The 25042-nt window shown below is 45.5% G+C and overlaps 1 protein-coding gene across 2 annotated transcripts; it reads left to right on the forward strand.

Moving 5' to 3' along the window:
- The first annotated feature begins 1152 nt into the window (after positions 1–1152).
- On the forward strand, positions 1153–12049 carry CCDC198 (coiled-coil domain containing 198). Of its 2 annotated transcripts, none has more exons than XM_068149186.1 (6): positions 1153–1470; positions 4534–4610; positions 8830–8916; positions 9588–9686; positions 10116–10281; positions 11165–12049. In XM_068149186.1, the coding sequence occupies exons 1-6, from the start codon at positions 1254–1256 to the stop codon at positions 11383–11385; spliced, it is 867 nt and encodes a 288-aa protein (XP_068005287.1). In that variant the 5' UTR covers positions 1153–1253; the 3' UTR covers positions 11386–12049. The 2 variants fall into 2 exon arrangements, with proteins under 2 accessions (XP_068005287.1, XP_068005288.1); XM_068149187.1 differs by having other exon boundaries at positions 11256–11405.
- Positions 12050–25042: the final 12993 nt, after the last annotated feature.

The raw sequence follows: 25042 nt of genomic DNA on the forward strand, positions 1-25042 counted from the left end.
TTCCACTGATGCACAGGTACTGTTCACCCAGGAAACCCTACAGCATCCACACATAGCCATGGTCTGGGGAGCCCAGGTAAAGGTGCACAGGGACAATTTTGGCACAGCAGTTGCAAGGGATAATGTTTGAGAGCCTCTTCCAGTACTACTGGGCCTTTCTGGGACCCAATTCAACCCCAGGGTTCAAGCCCCAGCAACCTGCAGGGAGAGCATCTCTTTGCAGCCTGTCCTGCTCTTGACCTTCTTGGCTTTACAAACTAAAAGCATGTGGAGACCAAAGTGCAGCTCCAAAGTACACAACTGCTGAGATGTTAGGGATTTGCTGGGAGATATTTGTCATTAACTGATGCAGCATCAAGGTGCTGCACAACATTGTCAGGCCAACACCCTTGTAGCCCAGCAGAAGTGGGACCTGGCTCTCATGAACCAGCCAGAAATACTGCATTACCTTTAAATGCAAAGAGGAACATCTCTTCACCCAGAGATGAAGCACTTGGAGCAATATCAACCTCAGGTACATTTGTTTCTTTGAAATCCCCTTTCGTAAATCACCCTATGGCCACTTGTGGTGCCATCCTGCATGGCAGGTGAGGAAACACATAGGGCTTGGAAAGAAAGCTGGCCAAGAGAGTGGGTTTGGCAGCATGGGGAGCAGGGGGACCCTGTGAGGACTTTGGCATGGCCAGGGCTACAGCATCACACCCTGATACTGCACAGTGGGTGCTAGCTTTAACATCCATGTAGGTTCTCTATTCTGACACATCCATCATTGCATTTAGTTCACAGTTTTCCCAAGCTGGTTAACAGGAATGACGTGCTCTCAGCAGGGGAGAGAAGAGAAAAAAGACAGATTGAATTTCCTTCTGAAGTCTGAAGATTCGACAAAAGAGCTGCTTGTAGAAATACCTCCAGGTCAGCCAACAGCCAGCTGAGGTGGTGCTCCTGGTTGAAAATCGCTTGTGTGTCAAAAACAAAGCTTCTCCAGGGCTTGGTGCTGGCTTCTCAAGCTGCTTTCTACCTCTCCAGCAGCAGCAGCTGCTTCTCATCCCCATAGGGGAGTGGCTGGGGCCAGGTCAATGTTTAACTGAGCTAGGAAGAATGTGTGGGAACATCTGTGTGAGCCTGCGTTGGCCTCAGAAACCAGCAGGGAGCTTTCCCAGACCCTACTGTGGCTCACAAAGATCTCTCCATGTTCAGGGAGGACGGTTCATGAGGAAGTTTTCCTTCTATTTTCAAAGCCACCACTCTGCAAAATGGGCCTGAGCTCTTCCAAAGGACATCCCAAGGTGACCAAGGTGGCACCAATGTGTACCAGGGAGGACCTGCCCATTCTCACCACCCTGTACCAGCTCCCCAGTGTGCCAGGACAGCCCAGCCTGCACCTGCCAACCACATCAGAGTGGGGAGAACACACTCCTCACTGGAAACTTCCACCTCTCCGGGAGACCTCGTATGGCACAGCCTCTGAAGGTAAGAGAGTCATCACCAATTACTGTGAAATGCAGGACAGAGACCCTTGGGGCATCAGCTGGGGCTGGGGTCTGCAGGGTGCACTGCAGGGTGGGTGCAGGTCCATGCATGTGCTGTTTTGCGTCAGTAGCTTTCTGCCAGTTCCAGGATATTTCAGCTTTGTGAGAACTCATTTTTTGCCCCTAGCCTGTTTTGGAAAGTGTCTCAGTCACCAGAGCACAGATCTCAGGCTCCTCACTCCCATCAGTTGTCCCTCTGGGAACAGTCCCACTCCCCAGCATCAATCTGGCATGTAGTGACACCAGCCTGCATCTGAGCAAGTCCTTATACAGCAGCCCAGTAACTCCCAGTTCTACATTCATTCTGCTTACCTGACACCACTGGGCATATCACAGAATTCTGGCATGGTGGAGGTTGGAAGGCACCCTGGCAATAATCTAGTCCAACCCCCCTGCTAAAGCAGAGGTACAAAGAGCAGGTTGCCCAGGACTGCAATGTCCAGGTGGGTCTGGAATCTCTCCAGAGGAGACTCCATGACAAATCTGGGCAGCCTGGTCCAGTGCCCCAGCACCCTCAAAGGAATGCACCTCAGTAGACCGTTGGTTTTCTTGGCCACAAGAGCACATTGCTGGCTGTGGTAGTTTTAGGCTGGCTTGCAGAATAAGGTTTACACCCATCTGAAAGTGGATGCATAGCTCTCTATGATGAGCTGGATGATGGTGAACATCTTTCACACCACCACATTAGGTGAGTGTGGGGAGAAACCCCCACAAACATCAGCATGCTTTGAGAAAAGACAATGCAGAAGAAGGAGGAGGATTTGCAACCCCAGCACCCTCCCCTCTTTTTTTCCATACCCAAAACTGAATTTCTGACACACACTGAGCAGTGTTAACCACCATTGCTTCACTGGGGGATGGATATTTCCTTTAAGATCATCCATCAGGAGAAAGTGGAAGCAAATAAACCTCTGGCACAATAGCAGTGATGCAGCCAAAGGTCCTGAGGTGAATACAGATCAGGTCTAGCTTTACACAGGGGATTTCAAGTACTTCATCACAGCAAGACAACCAAATATTCCTGTTCTTAACAAGTGCTTGTAGAAAATAAGTGCTTAAAAAACCAACCAAACAAAGAACAAACTAAAACCAACTTTCAAACCCCCTCACTAAACATAATTTTTAATTCTCAGAACTAAAACTAGTGTGCTCAAGAGCAGTTGATTGATGTACTAGCTGGAGCTACTGTCTAAATAATCACAGCCTCCAAGAGAGGAGGTTTGTTTATGAGGGCTCTTCTTAGCTTGTGTGAAATCCTGCTTCTCCAGCTGGGAGAATCTGCTGCTACTAAAGTGCAAGGGTGAAAAATAAAAAGTCACAAGCAATGCCTTCAACTCAGGCCTCTCCACCTTCAGTGGTATCTGTGCAGAGGAGCAATGTTCCTCCTTACAGTCATTGTGCAGGTGTGCTAAGGACTGTCTTTGCCCCAGGACTGAGCAGGTTTGGAGGTTCTCATATGTAGGATGAAACTGAGTAATTTAAATAGCTTAAAAAAAAAAAAAAATCTCAGGATGGAGAAATAACTTCCCTAAAGCCATACCCCTCACCAAAACAAGCTTCTCCCAAGCCCCAGCTCCTTGCCCGTGCCATGTTCCCAGCACCATGAGCCACCTCGCATTTTACTTCCCCCTTAGAAATCCTGTGTGCACCAATTTGTCCTGAAGACTGGGAGGCAATAATCAAATATCCCCTTTTTGCTATCACAAGCTCCTGTCTCAGTGTGTCCTGCGTGACAGCTCAAGTCTCTCTCCAGAGGAGCCTCTGCTATGGAAATGTTAATTTCAGGAGCTCATTCCTGCATGAGCAGACCAGCTGCAGCTTCACTCAGTGGTTAATCATTGCTGGTGCTCTGCAGAGCCCAGCAATCATTTATCTGGTGGAGTCACTGTCTCCTCCCATTATCCCAGCACCCTCCCTCCATGACCCTCTTGATTTCTTCTCCAAAAGCCCTGCTTTGGCAATCTTCCATGGGGCTCATTTAAAGGGACCAGGGAGGTCCCCTATTAGGTGACCCCCAAATTAGTACTTTTTCTTTCTAGTGTAGCTCTTAAATTTGGCATCAGCTATGATGTAATTCACTTTGTCCCCAACTCTCCTCCCCTGAGGCCACCTTGGGAGGGAGCAGGAGCTGCCCAGCAACACTTCACTCAACTCCACATATACAACAGCGTTTGAATGCATCAAGAGTTTTTCTGGAGACTAGGTGGGATAGAGAATGTCTTCTGTTAAAAAAAACAAACCCAAATCAAAACAACCACAAATCTTAACTGCACATGCAAGTATTTATTTGTGCTTTCCACATGAGAGCACCAGTGCAGAACAACCCTAGTCCAGGTTGTGTTCATGCCTCAGCCAAAGCACTGCTTTAATAACTAACAGTTGATCACTGGTGTGTAGCGTGTTATTTTGGGCTGATTTCCAAAGATGGGGGTCTGTGATCATGCCACTTGCCTCATCATAACCCACTAACTTCTGAACCCACCAGCTGTTTGTATCCAAGTTCAGTAAAAGCATGAGAGATATTTCTCAGTTCCAACAAAAAATAACAATAAAATATCTCAGGGACTCAGCAACAAGAAAAGGCTCAAACTGCTGCCTTGTTCCTCACTTCAAAAGGGCAGCCAGCAAGGAAGCAGCAAAGCTCACAGATGGCTTAGCCAGATGATGGTCACAATCAATGGAAGAGGAACCTTGATTACAAGGGAGACCCAGGGAGGTCACAGAAGACATGGATGAGGGTTATTGTCACATATAGAAGGTATGAGGGGTTGTAGAGGGAAGTAGGAGAGGCCTATGGAAGATGCAGTTGTGAGAAACAACAGGCATATCCTTACTTTATTTCTGCATCTAAAGCAATGTTTAATATCATGCATCATGGGTGTGCAATAAGACAGAGACTAGTAGGACATGCCAACCAAAGAAAAAGGCAGCAAAATATTGCTGAGTACAGCCAAGCAGGTGATCATCACCCAAAAGTAACTTCATCCATTTCTTTAATCTTAAGGGCTCCTTTTGTTCCACGCCATACCAGAAAAGGGAGAAACCAGCATCATCAAACAGCACCCACCCCGAAGACCTCAAGTAAGATAAGTTTGTAAAGCTCCATAAGAGTTGCTCTGATTGACCCATCAGTGTGGGCTTTCCTGGGGACATTGCCACATGTCACAGTACCATAGTGGGGGAAACAAATATCCCACAGCAATTTTAAGTAGGAGATCCTATCTCTAGATGATCACAGAATCATACAAGGTTTTGGTTGGAAAATACCTCTAATATTCTCTAGTTTTAATCCGCGGGCATGGACAGGGATGCCTTCCACCAGACCAAGCTGCTCAAAGCCTCATCCAACCTGGCCTTGAATACTCCAGGGTTGGAGTTTCTACAGCTTCTCTGGGCAACCAGTTACAGTGTCTCACTACCCTCACAGTAAATAATTTCTCCCTAGATGAGTTTTATCACCAGTCCAAATTTAATACCTATGGCAGAGCGATACGTTGACCACAGAGAGATTATTTTTGGTTTATTAGCACAAGCATGAGAGCTTCATATGGAGTATTGTGTCCAGTTCTGTGCTCCCTGGTTAAGGAAGGCCAGGGATATTCTAGAGCATGTCCAACGGAGGCTACCAGGATGATTATGGGACTGGAACATCTGTCTGATGAGGAAGGGCTGAGAGACCAGGGGCTGTTTAGTCTAGAAAAGAGAAGACTGAGAGGAGATTTTAATCCTTACAAATATCTGCAAGGTGGATGTCAAAAAGAAGGTGCCCGTGGTGTCCTGTGACAGGACAAGGGGCAATGGATACAAACAGGAACACAGGAACTTCCACCTCAACATGAGGAAAAGCGTTACTGTAAGGGTGATAGAGCACTGGAATAGGCTGCCCAGAGAAGTTGTGGAGTCTCCGCCAGAGACTTTCAAGACCCATCTGGATGCAGTCCTGTGTGACCTGCCCTTTGTGTGGTGATCCTGCTTTGTCAGGGAGGTTGAAGTCTATGGTCTCTGGAGATCCTTTCCAAACCCTACCATTCTATGTTTCTATGATTCATCTTCTAAGAACACATGAAGAGGGACCATAACAGCAGGGCCCTGCCTTTGCCCTTCCTCCTGACTTCATGTGTTAAGCCTTGCTGGCCAGCCCTCATGTGCCTGTGCAGACACCCAACAAGCACAAATGTACCAGTGCTGGCCACAGTGCCACCTCTCCTGCAACCACCAGCTTTCCATTATGGCATCTGGGTGTCTGGAGCCAAATCTTAGTGCTGCCATGGGACTAATGTGGCCAAGACTGAACCCTTTGCAGAAGGAATCCAACTTGAATCACGTGGGTCTAGTTTTAGCTCTTCAGATTAAGTAACCTGGCAAAGTCTAGCTTCAGCTAAGGGCAGAGGTGGGTAAAGCAGGCAAAAGTGCTTGGCAATAGGGGCTGGTGAAAGCACAGAGCAATTATTTTAGGTTTCCACAATTACTGTGTGTGCTGTGCACCTACATGGACCTTCAGCTTCTCCTCTCAACTCTGTATGCACAAGAGTTACTACAACATAACCAAAACTCCAGAAAGCCCTTTATATCCACATAACTTATTGCAGAGCAGGAAAGGAAATATGGTTAAGGTACCTCACTGCACAAGGGTTAGAGTTGCTAGCTCATTTAAAACAATGTGGCTTAAAGGTCTTTTCCAACCTAAATGAGTCTATGATGGGTCACCTTAGCACTGGGTGCAGCTTGGAGCTGGGCCTATCCTGAGTTACACCAGCACTGTATTGCCCCTCAGTTGCCCATGCAGGTCAGCTTCCTTCCCAGGCACCTATATAACCCCTTGCAATTACAACTCCCCTTCTTGTGCTCCTTTGGGATCCATCTTGTTCCTTCCCAAGGGCATCTCTGCTCTCCCAAAATTTAGTGACAAACCTTCTGCACATGTCCAACAACAGCACCCTGCTGAAGCTGGCTGCTTTGCTCAAGATTTTATTGCTGTTATTAACGTTGTCTTAACATAAAAAAGAACAAAAGAGCCACCAGACTGAGTCAGTTAAACCTCCTCCAGCCTGGGCTGTTGAGCTGGGCAAGACTGGTGGCTTCAGCGAGCACAGGCAGCTACCAGCTATTGACTAATGTGTCCCTGGATTTGGTGGAAAGATTAGGCAGGAGAACCTCGAATGAGTCCAGTTTTGCCCAGTAAACTCTCACATGGAATCTCAGCCTCATTCAAAAATCTCCTACCAGCATGTAGTGTTTAGCCATTGACTGCTCCCTCCCGGGGAGTGTTTAAGGTCAGGTTGGATGGGGCTTGGAGCAGCCCAGCCTAGTGGAAGATGTCTCTGTCACTGCAGCAAGGCTGGACTAGATGATCTTTAAGTTCCCTTCCAACCCAAACCATTCTATGCTTCCATGATTCTATGATCTTATTTTCATTACAGCTGTATCTATGCATTTTTAAAACACTGATAATTCTCACTGCAGGAAAATGACACTGTTAATCCCACCCTGTGCTTTTGCTGTTAGGGAGTCTAAATTGCACCAGCAAACCCCCTTTTCCCTGAAGGAATAGTTTCAAAGACAGCAGAGAAGGATGACGTGGCCTTCCCAAGGACTCTTAGAGGATTTCAGAGGATTTCAGTCAGTATTTCCAGAGGAAAATCCTGTGTGGTTCACAGAGACTATGGAAAAGAGTAAGTTTTCCAGCCTGTGACACACCTTTAGCCAAAAGCCGAACCTTTGCTTCCCCACCAGGCATAGTGAGGTGAGTGTGGGAGTTTGTCTTCACCCACCTGTCCCTGGATACCCTGGCATCTAGGAGTGAAGCCCAGCCTGGGATGCAGTTTGTGGTGTCACATGCTGCCATCTAGTGCCATTTTTAGAGCTTTATTGTAGATTTGGTGGGCTTTGTTTTGGATGCTATGAGACACATGAATTTGGTGTTTGGGTCTATAAATATTTGAGGGGTGGGTGTCAAGATGAAGGTGCCTGTCTCTTTTTGGTAGTGTCCAGTAACAGGTTAAGGAACAACAGGTACAAACTGGAGCATACCTCATTCTGAGCTGAAGTTTCACCTCAAAATGTGGCCTACCCTAAGTGACCCTGCTTTGGCAGGAAAGTTAGACTGGATGATCTCTGGCGGTCCCTTTAAACCACTACCGTTCTATGATTCTGTGATGGCAAATTCCCTCTTTAGACAATGCTGCTGACTTTTTTCTCTGCATTGTTGCATTGATCTGCAGCTTGCTTCAAAGTTACAGCACAGGCTTAGGCAACAGCTCAGAGCAGACAGTCAGAGGCACATCACCGTTTTTTGACACTAGCTCATATTGAAGAAATTAATGATGTCCCACAAAAACTGTAAGTCAGGTCTTACTGATTAAGTCCTTGATGATACTCCACTTAATTTCCAAGGAAGACATACCAAGAATCATAGAATGGTTTCAGTTGGAAGGGAGCTTTAAAGGTGACCTAGTCCAACTCCCCTGCATTCATCTGGGACATCTTCAACTAGATCAGGTTGTTTAGAGCCTCATCCAACCTCATCTTGAATGCTTCCAGGAATGGGGCATCTACAACCTCTTGGGGCAACCTGGGCCAGTGCTTCCCCACTCTCAGCATCAAAAAAATGTCTTCTTTCTTATTTAGTCTAAATATACCCTCAGGTCTGATGGTAGGAGAAGATACTAGCAGTATCAAGTCATGAAATGACCCAGTAGAATCTACTAGTTTGGCATGATTTACAGAGACAACTTAGCTCCTGAAGTTAAAAGTCCATGCTCTGCAGTCTGTAAAGCCAGTCTCTGCCCACTTCCACTGCCCACCAGGAAAGGCAGTTTGTATCATGCACAGTTCTGCAGAGAAAGGTCTTAGTTAAGCCAACATCAAAGAGGCTGGTTGGATGGAAGAAATGTTGCTCTGGGTCTCAGGTAACTGGGTCTGCCTCTGGATGACTTTGTACTCCCCATGCTTCAACTTTAACATGAAGCATTCTGAGCTGGGATTTGTCTTCACACTGATCTTGCCTGGACCCTTGGGCATTACTGAGGTTCAAAGAAGGATGAAGCTAATGTCAAACTGTTGTTTGGGGTTTTTTCCTGCTTTGTGTGTAATGCAGAAGACTCCCTTGGTGTTGTCCAGTCCTGAAGAACCAAGGGAGATGTCCATGTCTCTGAGCATATGCTAGAGATGCTAATCTTCTTCTTGCATCCCAAGCATCCAGACCAAAATTTGAGCTTGAAAAATGTTAGGGTAGTTTTGTATCAGGTTTTATGATTGTGTGGACAAACAATGCTGAATATTATAATTATTAAACTTGTAGAGGCTTGAACCTGCTGGTCCTCTGCCACCAATTGCTCCTGCAAAGCCCCAGAGTCAGCAAGAAGTGGCTACAAGCACAAAAATGAAGGTAAGAATGTGGGTTGAGCTCCATGTATGGGACATTGCTGACTGCAGGCTCCTGTAATTTGAGCACTGTAAGGAGCAGAAAGTGGTGTTTTGCACTGGTTGTGCTCCTGGCCCTGACAGCAGATGAAACACCCATGTGTGGGTGAAAGGATCCAGAATAAGGGGAAAGTTTATGAATCTCCAGCATGACAGATCCCTGGGTGAGGTGGACCTCCTGAGCCAGGACCTTAAATACTTTCGAGGCTAGATGTTTGAGGGCCACTTTTTTAATGGCTGAGCAACTTGTACACAGCAGGTAGAAGGCTACAAGTGTTATGTGCTCTAAACATCTCCTGCAGACCTAAACTTGCAGAAGTCGCTCCTCCCTTTGGATCATGATATTATCTTGGACAGCCAACTCAAAGCGTTAATACCTTGGGGTGGAGGGCAGAAGCATGTATGCATTGTTTTAATGAAGATTTTTTTTTTCCCACCATGCCCCAGAGCTGTGAGATAAACTGTAAGGGTGTTGAAAATCTGTGATAAATAGCTGCAATTTGGCTACACTGTGAAAAACTCACTGCCCTTATCTAGGGACGTGCCCCAGGGGCTGGGTGTGGGCTTATGAGCTGGTGGTTCCTGCCTGATTCAGAATGTGCAGGTGTATTTATCTGCATTTCAAACACCTTGTAGGCCCTGGAGAAAAATGGACAAAGCCTGAAACATCTCCCCGGCAGGCGGTGGCACTTGCACAAGCTGCAGATGCTGGACTTGACCCACAAGCACCAAGAGGTAACACTGAGATGGATTTGGGTATAGGATGAGGATTCCCATCTTGGGCAGAGGTTTGTCCATCCCTGATATCTCTCCCATGGAGTAGGAGGAAGAAAGTCTATTGGTGGGATAGTCAAATGAAGCTTTCCCAGTGGCTCAGGTGGAGGAGAAGTGGAGAGCATCCCCAGTGCCCCTATGATCAGTATTCTAATTTTTTCCAGTGCTTTGCCCTCATTTGGCCATGTTCCATGGAGAAACCAAAAAGCTCTGTCCAGGTCATGTTCTATCATGCACCCAGTTTGGGAAATACTGCTTTGCCCTGGTTAAAATACACAGTCAACTGTGTAATTGTTTTCAGTGCCAGCTCCTTAATGATATGCCACATTGAGCTGTTAGAACGTGTTTGCTCCTCTGCTGCTTGTGTTGACGACTCATTTGCAAACCCAGGCAGAGCTGAAGAGAAATCTCCACAGGGAGGCAAAAATCAATAAACAAAAAATCAAGGAATTCAGCCCAAAGAAAGTCCTTGACACTCTCCAGAGAAGCAGCAGCACTGAAAGCCGAGACCTCATCCCTGCTGAGCACAATCAGCATTTTCATGGAGACAGCTGTGGTAAGTAGAATAATTTTCTAAGGAGATGTAAAACTCATCAGCCTCTTAAATGTCATCAGAGAAGCTTCCCTTTGGAAGCTGATCAATCTCTGGCAGTAACGTGGTACAAGTTCAAAAGGCTGGGGGGCAGAAGGCTTGAAGATGTGTTCATAAGGCAAAATCTTGGGATGCCTCAGGACTGGCAGTCCCTGGGCTGCTTCTCTCATAGTATCCAGACCTGAGCAGATGTGAATTAAGAGCTATGGAATAGTCACAGAGGCACCAGCAGAGGCTGGAAATGTATCACTGAAGGTACAAATGCTTAAGCTGGGAGAAGATAGATGGTCTGGATATTAGGAAGAAATCCTTTACAGTGAAGGTGATGAGACACTGGAACAGGTTGTGTGGGGAAGTTGTGGATGTCGCATCCCTGGAAGTGTTCAAGGCCAGGTTGGACAGTGCCTTGAGCAACCTAGTCTAGTGGAAGGTGTCCCTCCCCAGGGATGTTGGAATTGGATGATCTTCAAGGTACCTTCCAACCTAAACCATTTTATGATTATATGAAGTCAGTGAAACACTCATCTGCCAGTGAACTTTTATCAGGAGATCACCACAGATCTGCTGGTTTCTATTCACCTCAGCTCTCAGGCATAAACCCACTCTGGTTCTTGCCAGACTTTGATTTTACCAAATACAATCCTGAATATATTACACCTGGTCCTACCCAGCCCCAGACATGGGATCTGGTCTTGCAGGCATCTCTCAGGATCTTCTTTACATGCCTCCAGCTGCCCATAACTGTTTTCAGCCAAATCCTATGGGACTGCACATGCAGCTCCACGAAATTATGTTGTTGGTGGTTGGGGGTTTTTTGTTGTTTGGTTTTTTCTTTCCCTTTCCCAAGGAAACATGTGGAGCAGAGAACTCTCCAGGCAGCATGATGGGTCTGAACTCTCTCCAGGCAGAAGCAGGAAGGTTGACTTATGGTTCTGCAGGGAGTCACAGACAAGGGATCCGTTCTGGGACACTTCCAGTACAGGCTCTGAGGAGTGGGAAATAGAAGAGAAGATCTACCGCAAACCTACACTCGTGAGAACCAAGACAGAGAGAGTTTTCTCTCTTTGATGACTTCTTTGATAGAGATTTCTAGTGGCATGGCTTTGGGTGAGAGAGATGGACTGAAGGAACACGGCTCTGGTGGGGATGAAACCCCCCTGGACAGATGGACTATGGGTGGAGACAAGATGCTGGCATTATGTGGCATTCCTGGGAGTATATGCTGGTGCAAAGGACAGCTGAAAATGAGAAGCTCAGTGATTTGGAGTGACTACTGACCCTCTAGGTTATGCAGCTGAGTCAAAATATCTGGTAAAAAAATAACTTGGACTGAGCAACAATGAAGTGGGGATGGAGGGAGGAGGAGAATGCTGGCAAAAAGAGAAAAAAAACAAGCAGAGGCTGGAAAATATTTTGGGTCAACACCAAATACAAAATTCCAGCTGAAATGAAATCTTTTACTTTCCTCTGAGTTACTCAAACTTTCATTTTTATCTTGTTGGGTTTTATATTTTTATTTTTTTTTTACCTTGTATCCTTTCCTAAACCACAAACCCCCAGTTCAATACAAAGCAAAATGACTCATTTAGGAGGTATTTAGCATAAATATTCTGGTATTTCTGAAATACCCCCCCCACACACACACACACACACATTTCCTTCACCTGGACACAGAAATAAATGTACTTTCTTCACTACTAACTTCCACTTTTATGGAAAAAGTTCTGAGAAAACTGGCTTTCATTCACTTCTCAGTCCAGGTGGAATGGTGGAAACTGAAAGATCTCCAGCATCTCTTTATTTCCTTTTACAGGAGATCTTGTAGCAACTTTCCAGTACTTGAAAGGGCCTACTAGAATGCCAGGACAGGACTTATTACAAGGGCTTGTAGTGATAGGGTGAGTGGGAATGGATTGAAGCTGAAAGAAGGGACATTTAGACTGGATGTTAGAAAGAAAAGATCTTGCAGTAAGAGTGGTGAGACACTGGAACAGGTTGCCCATGGAGGTCATGGATGCCCCCTTCCTGGAGGTGTTCAAGACCAGATTGGATGAGGCCTTTGGCAACCTGGTCTAATGGATGATGTCGCTGCCTATGGCAGGGGAGTTGGAACTAGATGATCTTTTAGGTCCCTACCAACCCAAACCATTCTATGAACCTATGAATCTCCTGCAGACACATACCCCTGGTAGTGCTAGTCAAAGCTGCTGCATCTCTTGAGAATCTGAACAAGCTGTCCTGCTGCAAGCTGGTATTTCCAAGTATGTTGAAAGACGTGGTTATATGAAGGGTGTATAGATTTATCAAAGAGATTCTTGCAGTTTCTATCTTTTCTAATCTGCTTTTTTCATTAAACTCTCTGCTTTTTTCTTATAAAATATTTTTTTCTTAATCTGAGAGGGAACTTCACCCTGTTTGCCAGTCTCCTATCTGGCTGTCTTTTTAGGTCTATAAGGGCCACCACAGAAAAGGTGCACCAGCTTTGTGGAACACAGTAAGTCACTCAAGCACATACATGAAATGAGGCTTCAGTCATACATCATGTAGTTTTTTTAAGGTGGAAAAAAAGGATATATAGGGGATCAGTGCTACACAAGTGAGGGAAAGAGCCCACCATCAGCCCTGGTGCTGGGAAAAAGACTTGTCTGATTCCCAGGATCAGCCTTAGAATCACAGAACGGTTTGGGTTGGAAAGACCTTTAAAGGTCATCTAGTCTAAATGCCCTGCAATGAGTGGGGACATCCTCAACCAGATCAGGTTGCTCAGAGCCCCAAACAGCCTGGCCTTGAAAGTTTCCAGGGAAGGCGCATTTATCACTTCTCTGGGCAACCTAAGCAAGTGTCCCAAGACCTTCATTGTAAAGAATGTCTTCCTTCTGTCTACTCTAAACCTCCCTTTTTTAGTTTAAAGCTATCACCCCCTGTCATGTCACAACAGGCCCTGCAAAAAAAATTGCCCCCATATTTGTGTAGGCCCCCTTTAAGAACTGAAAAGTCACAATAAGATCTCCTCACAGCCTTCTCTTCTGCAGGATGAGCAACCCCAACTCTCTCAGCCTTTCTTCACTAGACAGGTGTTCCAACTCTCTGATCACTTTTGTGGCTTTCTCTGAACCTGCTCCAACAGGTCTGTGTCCTTCTTCTGCTGAGGGCTCCAGAGCTGGACAAACACTGCAGGTGGGGTCTCACAACAGTGGATCAGAGAGGCAGAATCCTCTTCCTCAACCTGCTGCCCCCACTGGTGGGGATGCAGCCCAGGACCAATCTTACCTCTGCTTGAAGTTGCAGAGCTGACAAAGAACATTAAGTTTCCCTCATACCTTCTGGTTGTCACCCTTGGTTGCTTTGCACTTGGTCTCTCTAAAACCTACCCAAGGTAAAACATCTTCAAATCAGCTTGTTGACACAGAACAGGGACTGCAGGAGTAACAAATATGATTATCATCAAAGCAGCTTTATTTTCATAGTTTTCATAGAATCAATCTGGTTAGAAAAGACCTCAGAGATCATCAAGTCCAACCTGTCACCCAACACCTCATAGGATTGCTTTGGTTGGAGAAGACCTCTCAGACCTCTAAGATCATTGAGTCCAACATTTTTCCTTCAGCTGGAAATCTTATCCTCTTATTTTTCAAGTCAGGACATTCAGAACAACTAGATCTGGAGTCAGTTTCCAATTACCCAGGACAGTGCAGAACTTGGGCAGATAAGGACAGGTGAAGCATATCCTGCATCACTCTCTCAAACTTGTGCTACCTCCCACAAAGCTGTTTTGGATGTGTTGGTAAAGCATCCTCAGCTGCCTGGATTACATAGCCAGAAAAAAACAGTGGGAGACACATTGTTACACATATTTAGGGGAATTAGACACCCGTGGCTGACTCAGTTTCAATAGTATTTAGCTATTTGTCTCTCTCAAGGTTTATTGAAAATCCCAGGCAGAGTGGGAGCTTGGAACAGCTAAGAATCACAGCCAAATCCTCAGATCTAAACTGGAGCCTCCAGCATAGCTGCCCAGCACTGAGCTTGTCTGTCCTGATCTCACCTTTCCTTTTGACATCCCTGACTAAACTATTACAGCATGTCTACATGCTTCATGAGGAAAACTGCTGCTTGGAGAAAGCCCACATGCCATGTGTGATTTCATGAAAACAAACCCCAATGCAGAGAAGGAGGAAGAAGATAAAGGATTTTAATGAGAAAGAAGAATTACTTAGATTTAACAAGTCCATAGTCCTGAGTCTATCTGTTTTTAAAACATGCCTGATAAACATGGTCATTGTATGTGAGCTGGAAATATCTTGAGAGCTTTGAATAGGATGGTGAGGGTATGCTGAAAAGGTCAATGATTTAATGGGCTGGAACAATTAATCTGGCACTTGTCTATACACCTGTTCTCTTAATGATGTGACACATCTCCCTTCTGTGTTCCCATCTGTCAACAATTAAGCTATAATTGGTGGAAATGCAATTTATCTCAGATGAAGCTGATTAGTTTTCCAATAATCATGTTGCCAGCATTGGGTAAGAGTGCTACCCACAGAGAACTGTACGTGCACCAGTTGATCCATATCACAGAGTGTGCAGAGAAGAGACTCTGAGCATGAAGTCATCAATTTACAGTGTGTAGGATTTGCTCTTGTGGAGGTGACAGAACCAGCAAACCTGCTTTCTGCTTCTGGTTGGTGCTCAAAATTGTTTGACTGTGATGCTCTTGATTGCATTAATTCATCATAACCTGTAGAGAGGCAGATGGCAACTCATCTCCTCATACTTTCTAACATTATTCTAGAGGCTGAAATGAAAATGTTTGCATCATTACTAAAGGTGAAATTTAGCCTTTTCTACAGAAGACAAAACAAAGAAAACTAAAATGTGTGTGTTGAAGCTCAACAAGGAAGATTTTACAGAGCTGTTTTTCTCTGAATAGATCCCAATTCCAAACACTCAATGTTAGCTCATTGTTTGAAGGCTGAGTCATTACAACCAACCATGGAAAGGATGGAGCTTGCCACCCAACATAACTAAGTACATTGAGCTTCAATCCAAGTCAAGCACCATGGAAACCAGTGTATGTATTTTGGCAGATCCCCTTGCTTTGACCACCACATGTCTCCTTGGGAAGGAAATGCTGCATCACTGCTGCATCCCAGGATATGGGACAAGTTGTAAAGATAATGACAAGGAAATCTGTGTGGGGTGTGATTTTGGTGGTGTGGAGCAATACATAGTCAAAGGTGGAAGAGCAGAGAAGAGAGATTTCAGAGCAGAGAACTAGAGTGAAATTTGTCTGACCTAATTCTGGCTAGGGGTTATAAAGCCCCTAAAATCATAGAATTTGGGTTGGAAGGGACCTTTAAAGGTCTTCTAGTCCAGCCCCCCTGCACTAAGCAGGGACACCCTCAAATAGATCAGGTTGCTCAGAGCCCCATCAAGCCTGACATTGTCTCCAGGGATGAGGTTGCCACCACCTCCCTGGGAAATCTGTTCCAGTATTCCATCATAGTAAAGAACTTTTCCCCAATGTCCAAAAGTCACCTGCTCTGTTTATAGATGAGAACACAAGAGAAGTGACAGACATGTCCAGGGCACAACTATCCTGAATGCAGTGAATTACTTGCTGTCTAAAAAGCTGTTTCTGTACCTCACAACAGCCACCCAGCTTTGAGGCAAGGCCAAGCCTATCCTGTGGGTTAAATGTGTCTCCACAGTGGACCTGTGCTGTGGCAGAAGCTGCAGTGCCTTCAGAGAATTCACATTGTCAGTTTTCACCAATATGGCACAGAATGGACATTTTATGCACTTGGTGACATGGCTAAAAACATCCATAAATGTCACAGCCCTGAAGAAAGCAGAGATGTAGGTCACAATAGATCCCTGTCCCAAAGCACAAGGGCACTTGATCTTCCCAGTGAAATGGTTATAGGATGGTTTGGGTGGTGGTGTGAGCACAGCTAGAGCAACCCAAGTTCCTTCAGCTCAGGTTTGGCTAAACCTGTTTGTTTTTTTCTGAAATGTTAAAACAAAACTACAATGCTCAGCCTGAAGCAGACAACTGAGCTGGGGGAAGTCAGCACCAGTGCTTAATATCTGGTAAAATCATTAGTAACTAAAGGCAAAACTTAGAAGTGAAAATGTCCATGACCCTTACCTTTGTATTTAAAAAAAAACCAGGAAACTTTCCCAGAGACCTCACAGCCAGGTTGCTGTAGCATCTCTGTTATCATTACTGAGTAGAAAAAAAAAATGCTTTATTTACACTTTGTCAAGAGAGGCATTAGGTAACTAAAGTTGAACAATGCCCTGCTGTAACAGGATCCCTTTGATTAATGTGATTTTCTAACCTTTCTGGGTTCTGTCCCACCTGCTGCTCAGAGTATTTGACCTCCTCAGGAACATGCAACATCCTCCCTTCCCCAACACACAGACGTTCAAACAGAGGTAAAACCCACCATCAAATCCACTGGGATGTATCCACTAACCTTATTAAACCCTTTATCTGCCTTGCCTCATTGGAAGGTGTGTGACAGGCAACTGGGATTGCTTCAATCTGCTTACACAAAGCCATGTGGGAAAAGTGCCCAAGAACATCAGCTTGAGTAGCTCCATTTCAGGCTGTACACAAAGATTAAAGTATTATCATCAGCTTGAAAAATATCAGCCATGGCTCCTCCTGGTTTATCTAGCTAGGTATCCTCAGACTGTGCTGTGATAGCACAGCCTGTTGCTTTCCAATGCTGGAAACAGTGATCAAGCCGTTATGGTTTCCAGCTTTCTGTAAATAACTCCTGAGCAAGGTCAGGAGATGGCACAAGGGTCCCCTGATGAATTATGATGAGGGCTGCAGATCCCATTTATCTTCTGAGCTTCTTTACCTGGATTCCTGTATGGGATATTGCCCTTTCTGGCATACCATCTTCCTCCCAGCAGTGCTTCTCTTGGCTAGGAGGAACTGATTCATCACCATTGATGGGATGGAGCTGCCCACAGAGACCTGCTCTTGCAGGCTCAGACAAAGTATTTATTTCTTGCTTAGCACAAGGGTTGTAGCTTTTTGCCACCTACTGACATGTTGTGGGAATGGCTCATCCTGTGAATTCCTGCAGAAAGGCTGCTCTGGCTGCGTCTCGCAGTGCACCCAGCACCAGCTGAGAGGTCCGTGACAATGGAAGCACCAGCAAATACTGCACTTGGCACACGGCAGGACAGCAACATGTATTTGATTGGTCATTCCTTGCTATGATTCCCTCCTTGCCCTATCCCTTGAACTCCTTGTTTCATCATTCCAGAGAGCAGAAACATGGAAGAAATCATGCATCTCACTTGCAAAGCAATGCCTTGGTTTCTTCCCCTTCTACCCCTCCCCAATTCATCTTTATTTTTCCCCTTCCTCTCTCCCTAAAGTCTCTGCCTGGCTTTCACCCTTACCCAGGGGACCTACTTTCATACTTAGCTCTGCTGAGGGCTTCAGATCAGAGGACATAAGGTCTCTGCAGGATCCTGCTCATTGCTTAAGGTTCATTTAAATCCTGTTTTGATGGCTGAAGCACTTCACAAAGCTAATAGCGCTAACTCATTGCTCAGAGTGCACTTCACCTGTATGAGGAGAATGGGCGCATGCATTTGTGTGTCCTTCCAGAGATGCTGAAGGAGGTGTTGTTTCATATACCTTATCTAGTTGACACTAAGGTGTCATCTCACCATTATCTGATCTAATTGAAGATGTCCCTGCTCACTGCAGGAGGGCTTGACTAGGTCACCTTTAAAGGTTGCTTCCAACCCAAACCGTTCTATGATTCTGTGGTCTCTGTAGCGGTAGTTCTGATGATGTTGCTGCTGCCTGAGAGTTGCACTGAAGCTCAGCTGAGCTGTCTTCTCTCTGTCCTTAGCATGCATGCTTACCCTTGGCCTCTCCATGGTTCTTAACAGAAATATGAGCCTTTAGAAAGTTTCCTCAGTATTAAGAGATACCTATGTTGGTCCTGGGAAGCCTTCAATCTGGGAGAATCCTTTACCTGATCAGAGCTGCTCCCAGTTTGCTCCATGAAGTTTTCCTTCTTCACTCCCATCAGCGCTAATATACACCCTCAGTGATGATGGAGAGCAAAACTTTGTTGTATTGCTGACCCAGCCTTCAATTTCCCTGCTCCTTCTAAGTCACCTTGAGACACAGTAGTTATTCATGCTGGCATGAGCTGGTGGTCCAGGCACACTGCAAATGACCCATTTAATCAAACCAAGATTTATGCAGCATCCAAAATTACTTTATTATCTTGGTGCTCAGTTAAAATGCTAACTAACAACTGTTCTGGGAGACAAAAAGGAGCAAGAAAGCACCAGTTTTGTCATCAGCCCTTGCAGAAACACACCTCTGATTAAATGTTGAGGACCACGTTTGTAGCCACTTGATCCTAGTTGCAAACACCACCCAAAACAACCAGTGTGGCTCATGACTTATGTCTGCACCAGAAAAAAAGTGGCAAAGCCTTCTGTGGAATTGGAACAGGCTGTCATGGGAGGTGGTTGAGTCTCCGTCCATAGATGTGTTTAAAAGCCATGAAGCTGTGGTGCTTGGGAATATGGCTTAGTGGTAGTCTTGGCAGAGTAGGGTTAATGGTTGGACAAAATGATCTTGAAGGTCTTTTCCAGCCTAAATGATTCTAAAATGCTATGATTCTATTTAACACACCCATCACCTCCTTCAGTGTAGCCAAGGTGACCTGGAAATGCAGCTTTTAGCCTCACAAAGCCTCCCTTGTGAGACTTGCTGGAGCTGATTTTTCTTACAGTGCTCCTCTGTCTTCAAAAAAAGAAAAAAAATCTACTGAAGCTTCATTTCACTATATGGTGACTGTGAACCTATTGCTGCTTCAGTGTGACGGGGACTGATAAAACAACAAGCTTAAAGCTGGTTTTAAGGTCAGATGGAGAATTAGTATCTGGTGCTGGCACGGTTCTGGATGTAGTTCCAAATTTCATAGTAGGTATAGTTTTTAAAAGAAATACATGTCATTCAAAATACATCTCTAGGTCTTTGCAAAAAAGTACAAATCAAATTGCACCTTGCCTTGAGACCTGGCCACTTTTTAAAGCATCAAAATAAGCTTAGGAGCAGGGCTTTTGATTGGAGCTTTTTCTCTGGTTTTGATTTCTTGAAAACCCAATTTTTAGCCACAGCAAGGCATTGTCATTATTTTGACAAAGTTCATTTGTCACAGTCATCTAGCTAGACGTTACTAAAAACAGTCACAAAAGTATGGAAGAATTATGCTAAAGCTAGAACAGAAGGCAAACCCCAAGAAGTCCCTTCAACCTCTAAACCAAATTCTGCAGTAACCCTTGCTTTCAAACCTTACAATGAGTTTTCTCACTCCTAAGGCTCTCCAGGTGCACTTCACGGTTATGAGCAGAAGGACTGGAAGTGACCGTAACGCAAAAAAAGATTAAATCTTCCTGCAGCCCCTTGTTTTGGACATCCTGTGATTCTATGCAAAACAAATTCACTGGTTCCCTATTGCAGCCAAGGATGAGGAGCTGGGAAACAGCCCATTCCTGTTCTGGGTTTTGATCATTGCTTCCTTCATCCTTTGGGCATGTTACATTGCTCTGCCCTCATTTATATTATTTTTCCTCCTCCTTTCCATCTTTCAGAAGAAGATGATACTTAATTAACTACCTGCAGGGATCTTGTGCATCTCAGTTAATGCCCTGAAATTGCTTTGAAGGCAGCCAGCCATGTACAGTTTCTAAGGATGAGGAGCTCCTCCCTTTCTGACTCTTACACCCACACACTGCTCTTGGCTCTGGGAACCCACTCTGACGTCCCCATAGTGGGGACCAGTCCTGCCTGGGTGTTTGCAGCACCTCACACCATGACATCAACTCCTGCACTGTAACAGGTTGTAGAGCACCTTTTCCATGTGCTAAGCAAACAGTATTCTCCTCAAAATCTAGCAGAGTGTCACAGAGTGGTGTAGGTCACATAGTCCAACCCCACTGCAGTCAGCAGGTCATCTTCAGCTAGAGGAGGGTGCTGAGAGTCCCAAACAACCTGACCTGCAATGGTTCCAGGGATGGGGCACCTACCGCCTCTCTGGGTAACTTGGTCCAGGCTCTCACCACCCTCAGTGTACAAAGTTTCTTTCTTCTCTCTAGTCTAAATAACCCTCTTTCAGTTTAAACACTTCACCCCTTGTCCTGTCATAACAGGCCCTGCTAAAAAGTCTGTCTCCATCTTTCTCACCTGAAAGGGCACTGAAGTACTGAAAGGGCACAAGAAGGTCTCCCTGAAGCCTTCTCTTTTTCAAGCTGAACAACCCCAACTGTCTCAGCCTGGCCTCACATCATTATTACAGCCTCCTCTTGACCCACTCCTGTAGTTTCATGTCCTTGTGCTGAGGGCTCCAGAGCTAGATACAGTACTCTAGGTGGGGTCTCAGCAGAGCAGAGGAGATAAACAGGGACGGCTTCAGGCATAGATGAAATAAGCCATCTCTTAGAGAAAGGGGTAAATCTCCTGTGGTCCTGCTGGTGATGGAATCTTGCACATCCTGGCAGCTGCAGCTCAAGAATTATGGGACTGGAGACAGCCCTAGCTTCTGCTTACTCAAGCAGCTGCCCCCTGCTCTGACTTATTTGCCCAGCTTTGCTTTTTCTTCCTTACCACCCTCCTTTGTCTGAGCCCTTCATCTTTGGTGTATCAAACATGAGGTTTTCCTCCATCTCAGCTAATGGTCAGGAAAGAGGTGTGCAAATTCACAGTTAGGCTGAAAGCAAAGGAGGAATTCTGCAGTCTCTTTGGGGTTTTACTCTGTGGCAAAGAGACTGAGATGCTTTTCATCAGTTCCCTTCTTACAAGCTACCCCCCCCCCCCCCCCCCCTTAAAGAGCCAGTATAGGAAAGGCTCAGTGAATGTGTGCATGAGCTTGATTGGAGGTTGTCAATGATTTTCAGAGCAGGAATGAGCTTTATGGCCTTGTATAGCTTTTAGGGGGTTGGTGGTCATCCTGATGGATATGTTAGTCCATGAAGGTGGCAGAGGGCTTCCCTTCAAGTAAAGCAAAAGAATCTGTGATTTTGCAGATGTAGGACTGGATGTTTCATCCCCTCTCTGTAGTTCTGTGGCCTCTGCACTAAGGTGTCCCTTCTGGACAGCGGATTTGAAGGACTTGGGACACAGCCAGTGTGATTCATCTTCACTTGCCATGGGAAAGGAGATGTTCAGCTGCACATAATACAAGGCTAACCACCACTTTTGATCTTTTGATGCAATGAATTGATGAGTTTTCTTATCCAGTTTATTAAGTTATAGGAGCCTGGTCTTCATCTGTACAAGAAGCAGGAAAATGATTACAAAATAAATAATTTTTTAAAGGTCAAAAGAAAAAATTATAGTAAAAAAAAAAGGCTGCTAATTATCTGTCTGAGCTGGAATTAGGTAGCTGCAGAAGGAGAAAGATTTTGCTTTCCATCAAGGAAAGTCATGTATGTGGTGATGGTGTGGAAATGGTTAAAATGAATGAGGACTTACCTCTTTGTTTTGCAGCTTTCAAGAGCTCAGGTTCTGTAACTGATGTTCCAGTTAAGCACAATGGGGCCTGTCTTTGTGCTCACACCAGGAACTGGAAAGGGCCACCTTTCCAGAAAAGGTCTGGAGCAGGGAGTGAGCCATGCTAAGAAAAACCTCCAAAGAAAATCTTTACTCTTAACCTAGATGTGCCCGGCTTCAAGCCCTGTGCCAAAAAAGGTGATACCTGCCTATGTCACCCCTACCTGCTTGTTTTGCTTGTTTGTGTAGAATGAAGTCCCTTGCCTTTGGGGTTCATGGGACTGATGGCCATTAAGGGTGGTTTTGAAGCTGTGGTGGCTTTTGCAAAGAAGGGTTCACAAAAAGGGGTAGGAGGGCATTACAAAATTTGGCTCTGCATACCCAAGTGCTTCTGTGCCCCTGCTGACTGCAGTTTTGTTGGGCTAGATGAGCTTTAAAGGCTCCTCCCAACCCAAATCATTCTGTGATTCTATGATTCTAACCAGATGGCTTCTGTCATAAGAAAAGTAATGAAATGTTTTTAGGGCAGCGTTTTCCCTGCAGTTACTTCCCTTCAGTGGTGGATTTTGCCAACCATATGCAGATTCGCCTCTTAGACAAGACCAGTGAGTCAGGTATAAAGTCAAGTCTTACCCTGTTTGCTGCTAGGACTTTCACTCCTGCAGGGATGCCTGCAGCTACCTCTTCCAGCTCCCAGGCCCATGGCTATCATCTTCTAGCCATTCCTCAATGGCCTGCTTTGATGTCCAAGTGCAACGGAACTCAGTGGTGCTGGTTTCATTGATTAACATACAAATCATACCCAGAGACTGGATGCTCCCTGCACTTAGTCATCTGTTTGGTGCACTTCAAAGAGCCCAAGGAAGATGACTTTTTAAAAAAGACAAATAAAAGATTCCAGACAGAAAAATAAAGCATCCAACCACCCCCAAAGGCGTGAATATTGTCTCAGGTTTTCTGCTGATGTTTTTTTCACACAAAGCACCACCACCTCCCTGTTGTCAGGAGAAGAAAGGTTTTACTTCAGTAACCGTGAAGTTGTACATGAAGTTCCTAACCTCGATGAGAAATAGCCTTGCTTTCACAGAACAAGTAACCCAACACCTGGAGAAGCAAGTGCATTACCCACACAATTAAAGCCTGTTAACAGGAAACCCAGCCTCCCTTCCCAGATAGCCATTTTGGTTTGAATGTGCTGGGAGATCAGGCCAGCAGAGCATGGTTAGAAAGAACCACATGGATTATTTCTCTATCCCCTGAGGTGACACTATTTTAGGCTGATTCAGCTTCTGCCCAGGTGCCCAATCTGCAGCATCTCCTGCTGCAGTGATGTATTCCCAAAAGGTTAATGAGAAGCACAACATAAGTCAGCAATGTGTGCTCACAGCCCAGAACGAAGCATATCTGGGGCTACACCCAAAGCAGAGCAGGCAGCAGGTGTAGGGAAGGGTTTCTGCCCTTCTGCTCTCCTCTGGCCCCACCTGCAGTGCATAAGTCCAGTCAGTCCTGAAGTCCTCAGCACAGGAGAGACATGGACCTGCTAAAGTGGGGTCAGAGGAGGCCACAACAATGATGCAAGGGCTAGAACCCCTCTGCTTTGAGTACAGGCTGAGAGAGTTGGGGATGTTAAGCCTGGACAAAGCCCTGATGAGACCTTATAGCAGCTTTCCGGTACCTAAGCATGGCCTACAAGAAAGCTGGAGGGGGACTTTTACAAGGGCAAATAGCAATAAGAGTAGGTATAATGGCTTTAAACTACAGGAGGGTAGATTTAGATGTAAGGAAGCAGCTCTTCACTGTGAGGTTGGTGAAACTCTAGAACAGAAGTTGTGGATGCCCCATCCCTGGAAGTGTTAAAAGCCAAGGAGGATGGGACCTTGAGTAAGCTGGTCTAGTAGAAGGTATCCCTGCTCATTATTTACAGCCAACATACTTTTCACCATAGAGTTTTTTTCAGATGTATGTGGACTTGAGTCCAAGGTTCACTTTGGGGGCCTCTTGAGGGAATTGAGCACTACCATATTTAGCAGTGAAGAAGATGAAGCAAAGATACAGCCTTTGTGAAGGCTCTGAGGAGGGAGCCCTGCGCATATGTCCACCTGTCTCCCTGTGATGCTTCAAAGTACATGGAGCTGGCTTCTGGGGACAGAGCCCACACCTCCTACAGTAGCTCTTCCTAGATGAAAGAGAAAGCATTCTCGCACAAATTTTCATGAGTTTTCCCCACCTCAGTGAATGGTCAGAACCACACATCCCCAAAAAATCACTCTGGAGGGAAAAAAAAACCAAAAGGCTTTACTGAAGGATAATGAGAATTTTCAATTGGAAAAGAAAGTTTTATCATTTCAGCTTTCCGTGGTAAAGATTAATCTTATTTACCAAGGATTTGGCAGGTGTGATTAATCCCCTGCTCTTAAAACACAAACCCATTTATCTGCCTGCTGAAGCCACTTCTAAGGAGGCTCAGCTCTCTGCAACAGGCTAAAGCACCTGGAGCACGTCTGTATGAGAAGGCCATGTGCACATCAGGGCAGAGGACATGGTAGACACAAAAGTTGGGGGCAACTTCTCCAGAAGTTCCTCTGCCTTTCTGTTCCTCTGTGACAGTCCTTGCTGAAATCACACTAGGGAAAGAAAGGTTAATCAGAGTGAATGGGATACATGCAGGCTGAAGGGCAGGTACTTTTGTTCCTAGAGGAGATGTACAGCGGAGCAGGGTTTAATCTGGGTTTAAAATCTTGGTTATTTTATAACTGAGTTGGAAGCTACTCAATAGGAACACACCCAAAGGGCAGTTAGGGCTGTCAGCATTCAGCCAGAAGCTGAACTGTCTCCAGAGGAAGATATTCAATGATGGCTGAGCTTCTCTTGGTGCATTACAGCTGAATCACAGAGGTCCACCTTTCCTTTTCTTTGCTCCCAGCCTTTCCTCTGCTCGTTGAACCTTTTCCTGGGAGCTGGTTCAGTTCACCAACCCGACAGAGATATAATCATAGTAATACTTTGAACTGGATGGGTCATCTAGTCCAACCCCATCACAACATGTATATCCTTGCTAAGGGATACAATCTTCTTGAAGGAGGGCACACATCTGCAGTCAGAGTGCCTTTTCACCCTATTTCTGTTTTTCCACAGGATGTGGTGGCCCATTCTGCACCTAAAATTCCCTTTTTTCTG

Source organism: Melanerpes formicivorus, unplaced genomic scaffold (genome assembly GCF_026170545.1).
Source record: "Melanerpes formicivorus ecotype bairdi unplaced genomic scaffold, bMelFor1.0.p_v2 SCAF_17, whole genome shotgun sequence".
NCBI lineage: Eukaryota > Metazoa > Chordata > Aves > Piciformes > Picidae > Melanerpes > Melanerpes formicivorus.

Coding starts and splice junctions, on each gene's coding strand:
- CCDC198 (XM_068149186.1), top strand. CDS start 1,254: ATGGGCCTGAGCTCTTCCAAAGGACATCCCAAGGTGACCAAGGTGGCA. Junction 4,611..8,829: donor ACCCACCCCGAAGACCTCAA/GTAAGATAAGTT, acceptor TTAAACTTGTAG/AGGCTTGAACCTGCTGGTCC. Junction 9,687..10,115: donor TGACCCACAAGCACCAAGAG/GTAACACTGAGA, acceptor TTGCAAACCCAG/GCAGAGCTGAAGAGAAATCT.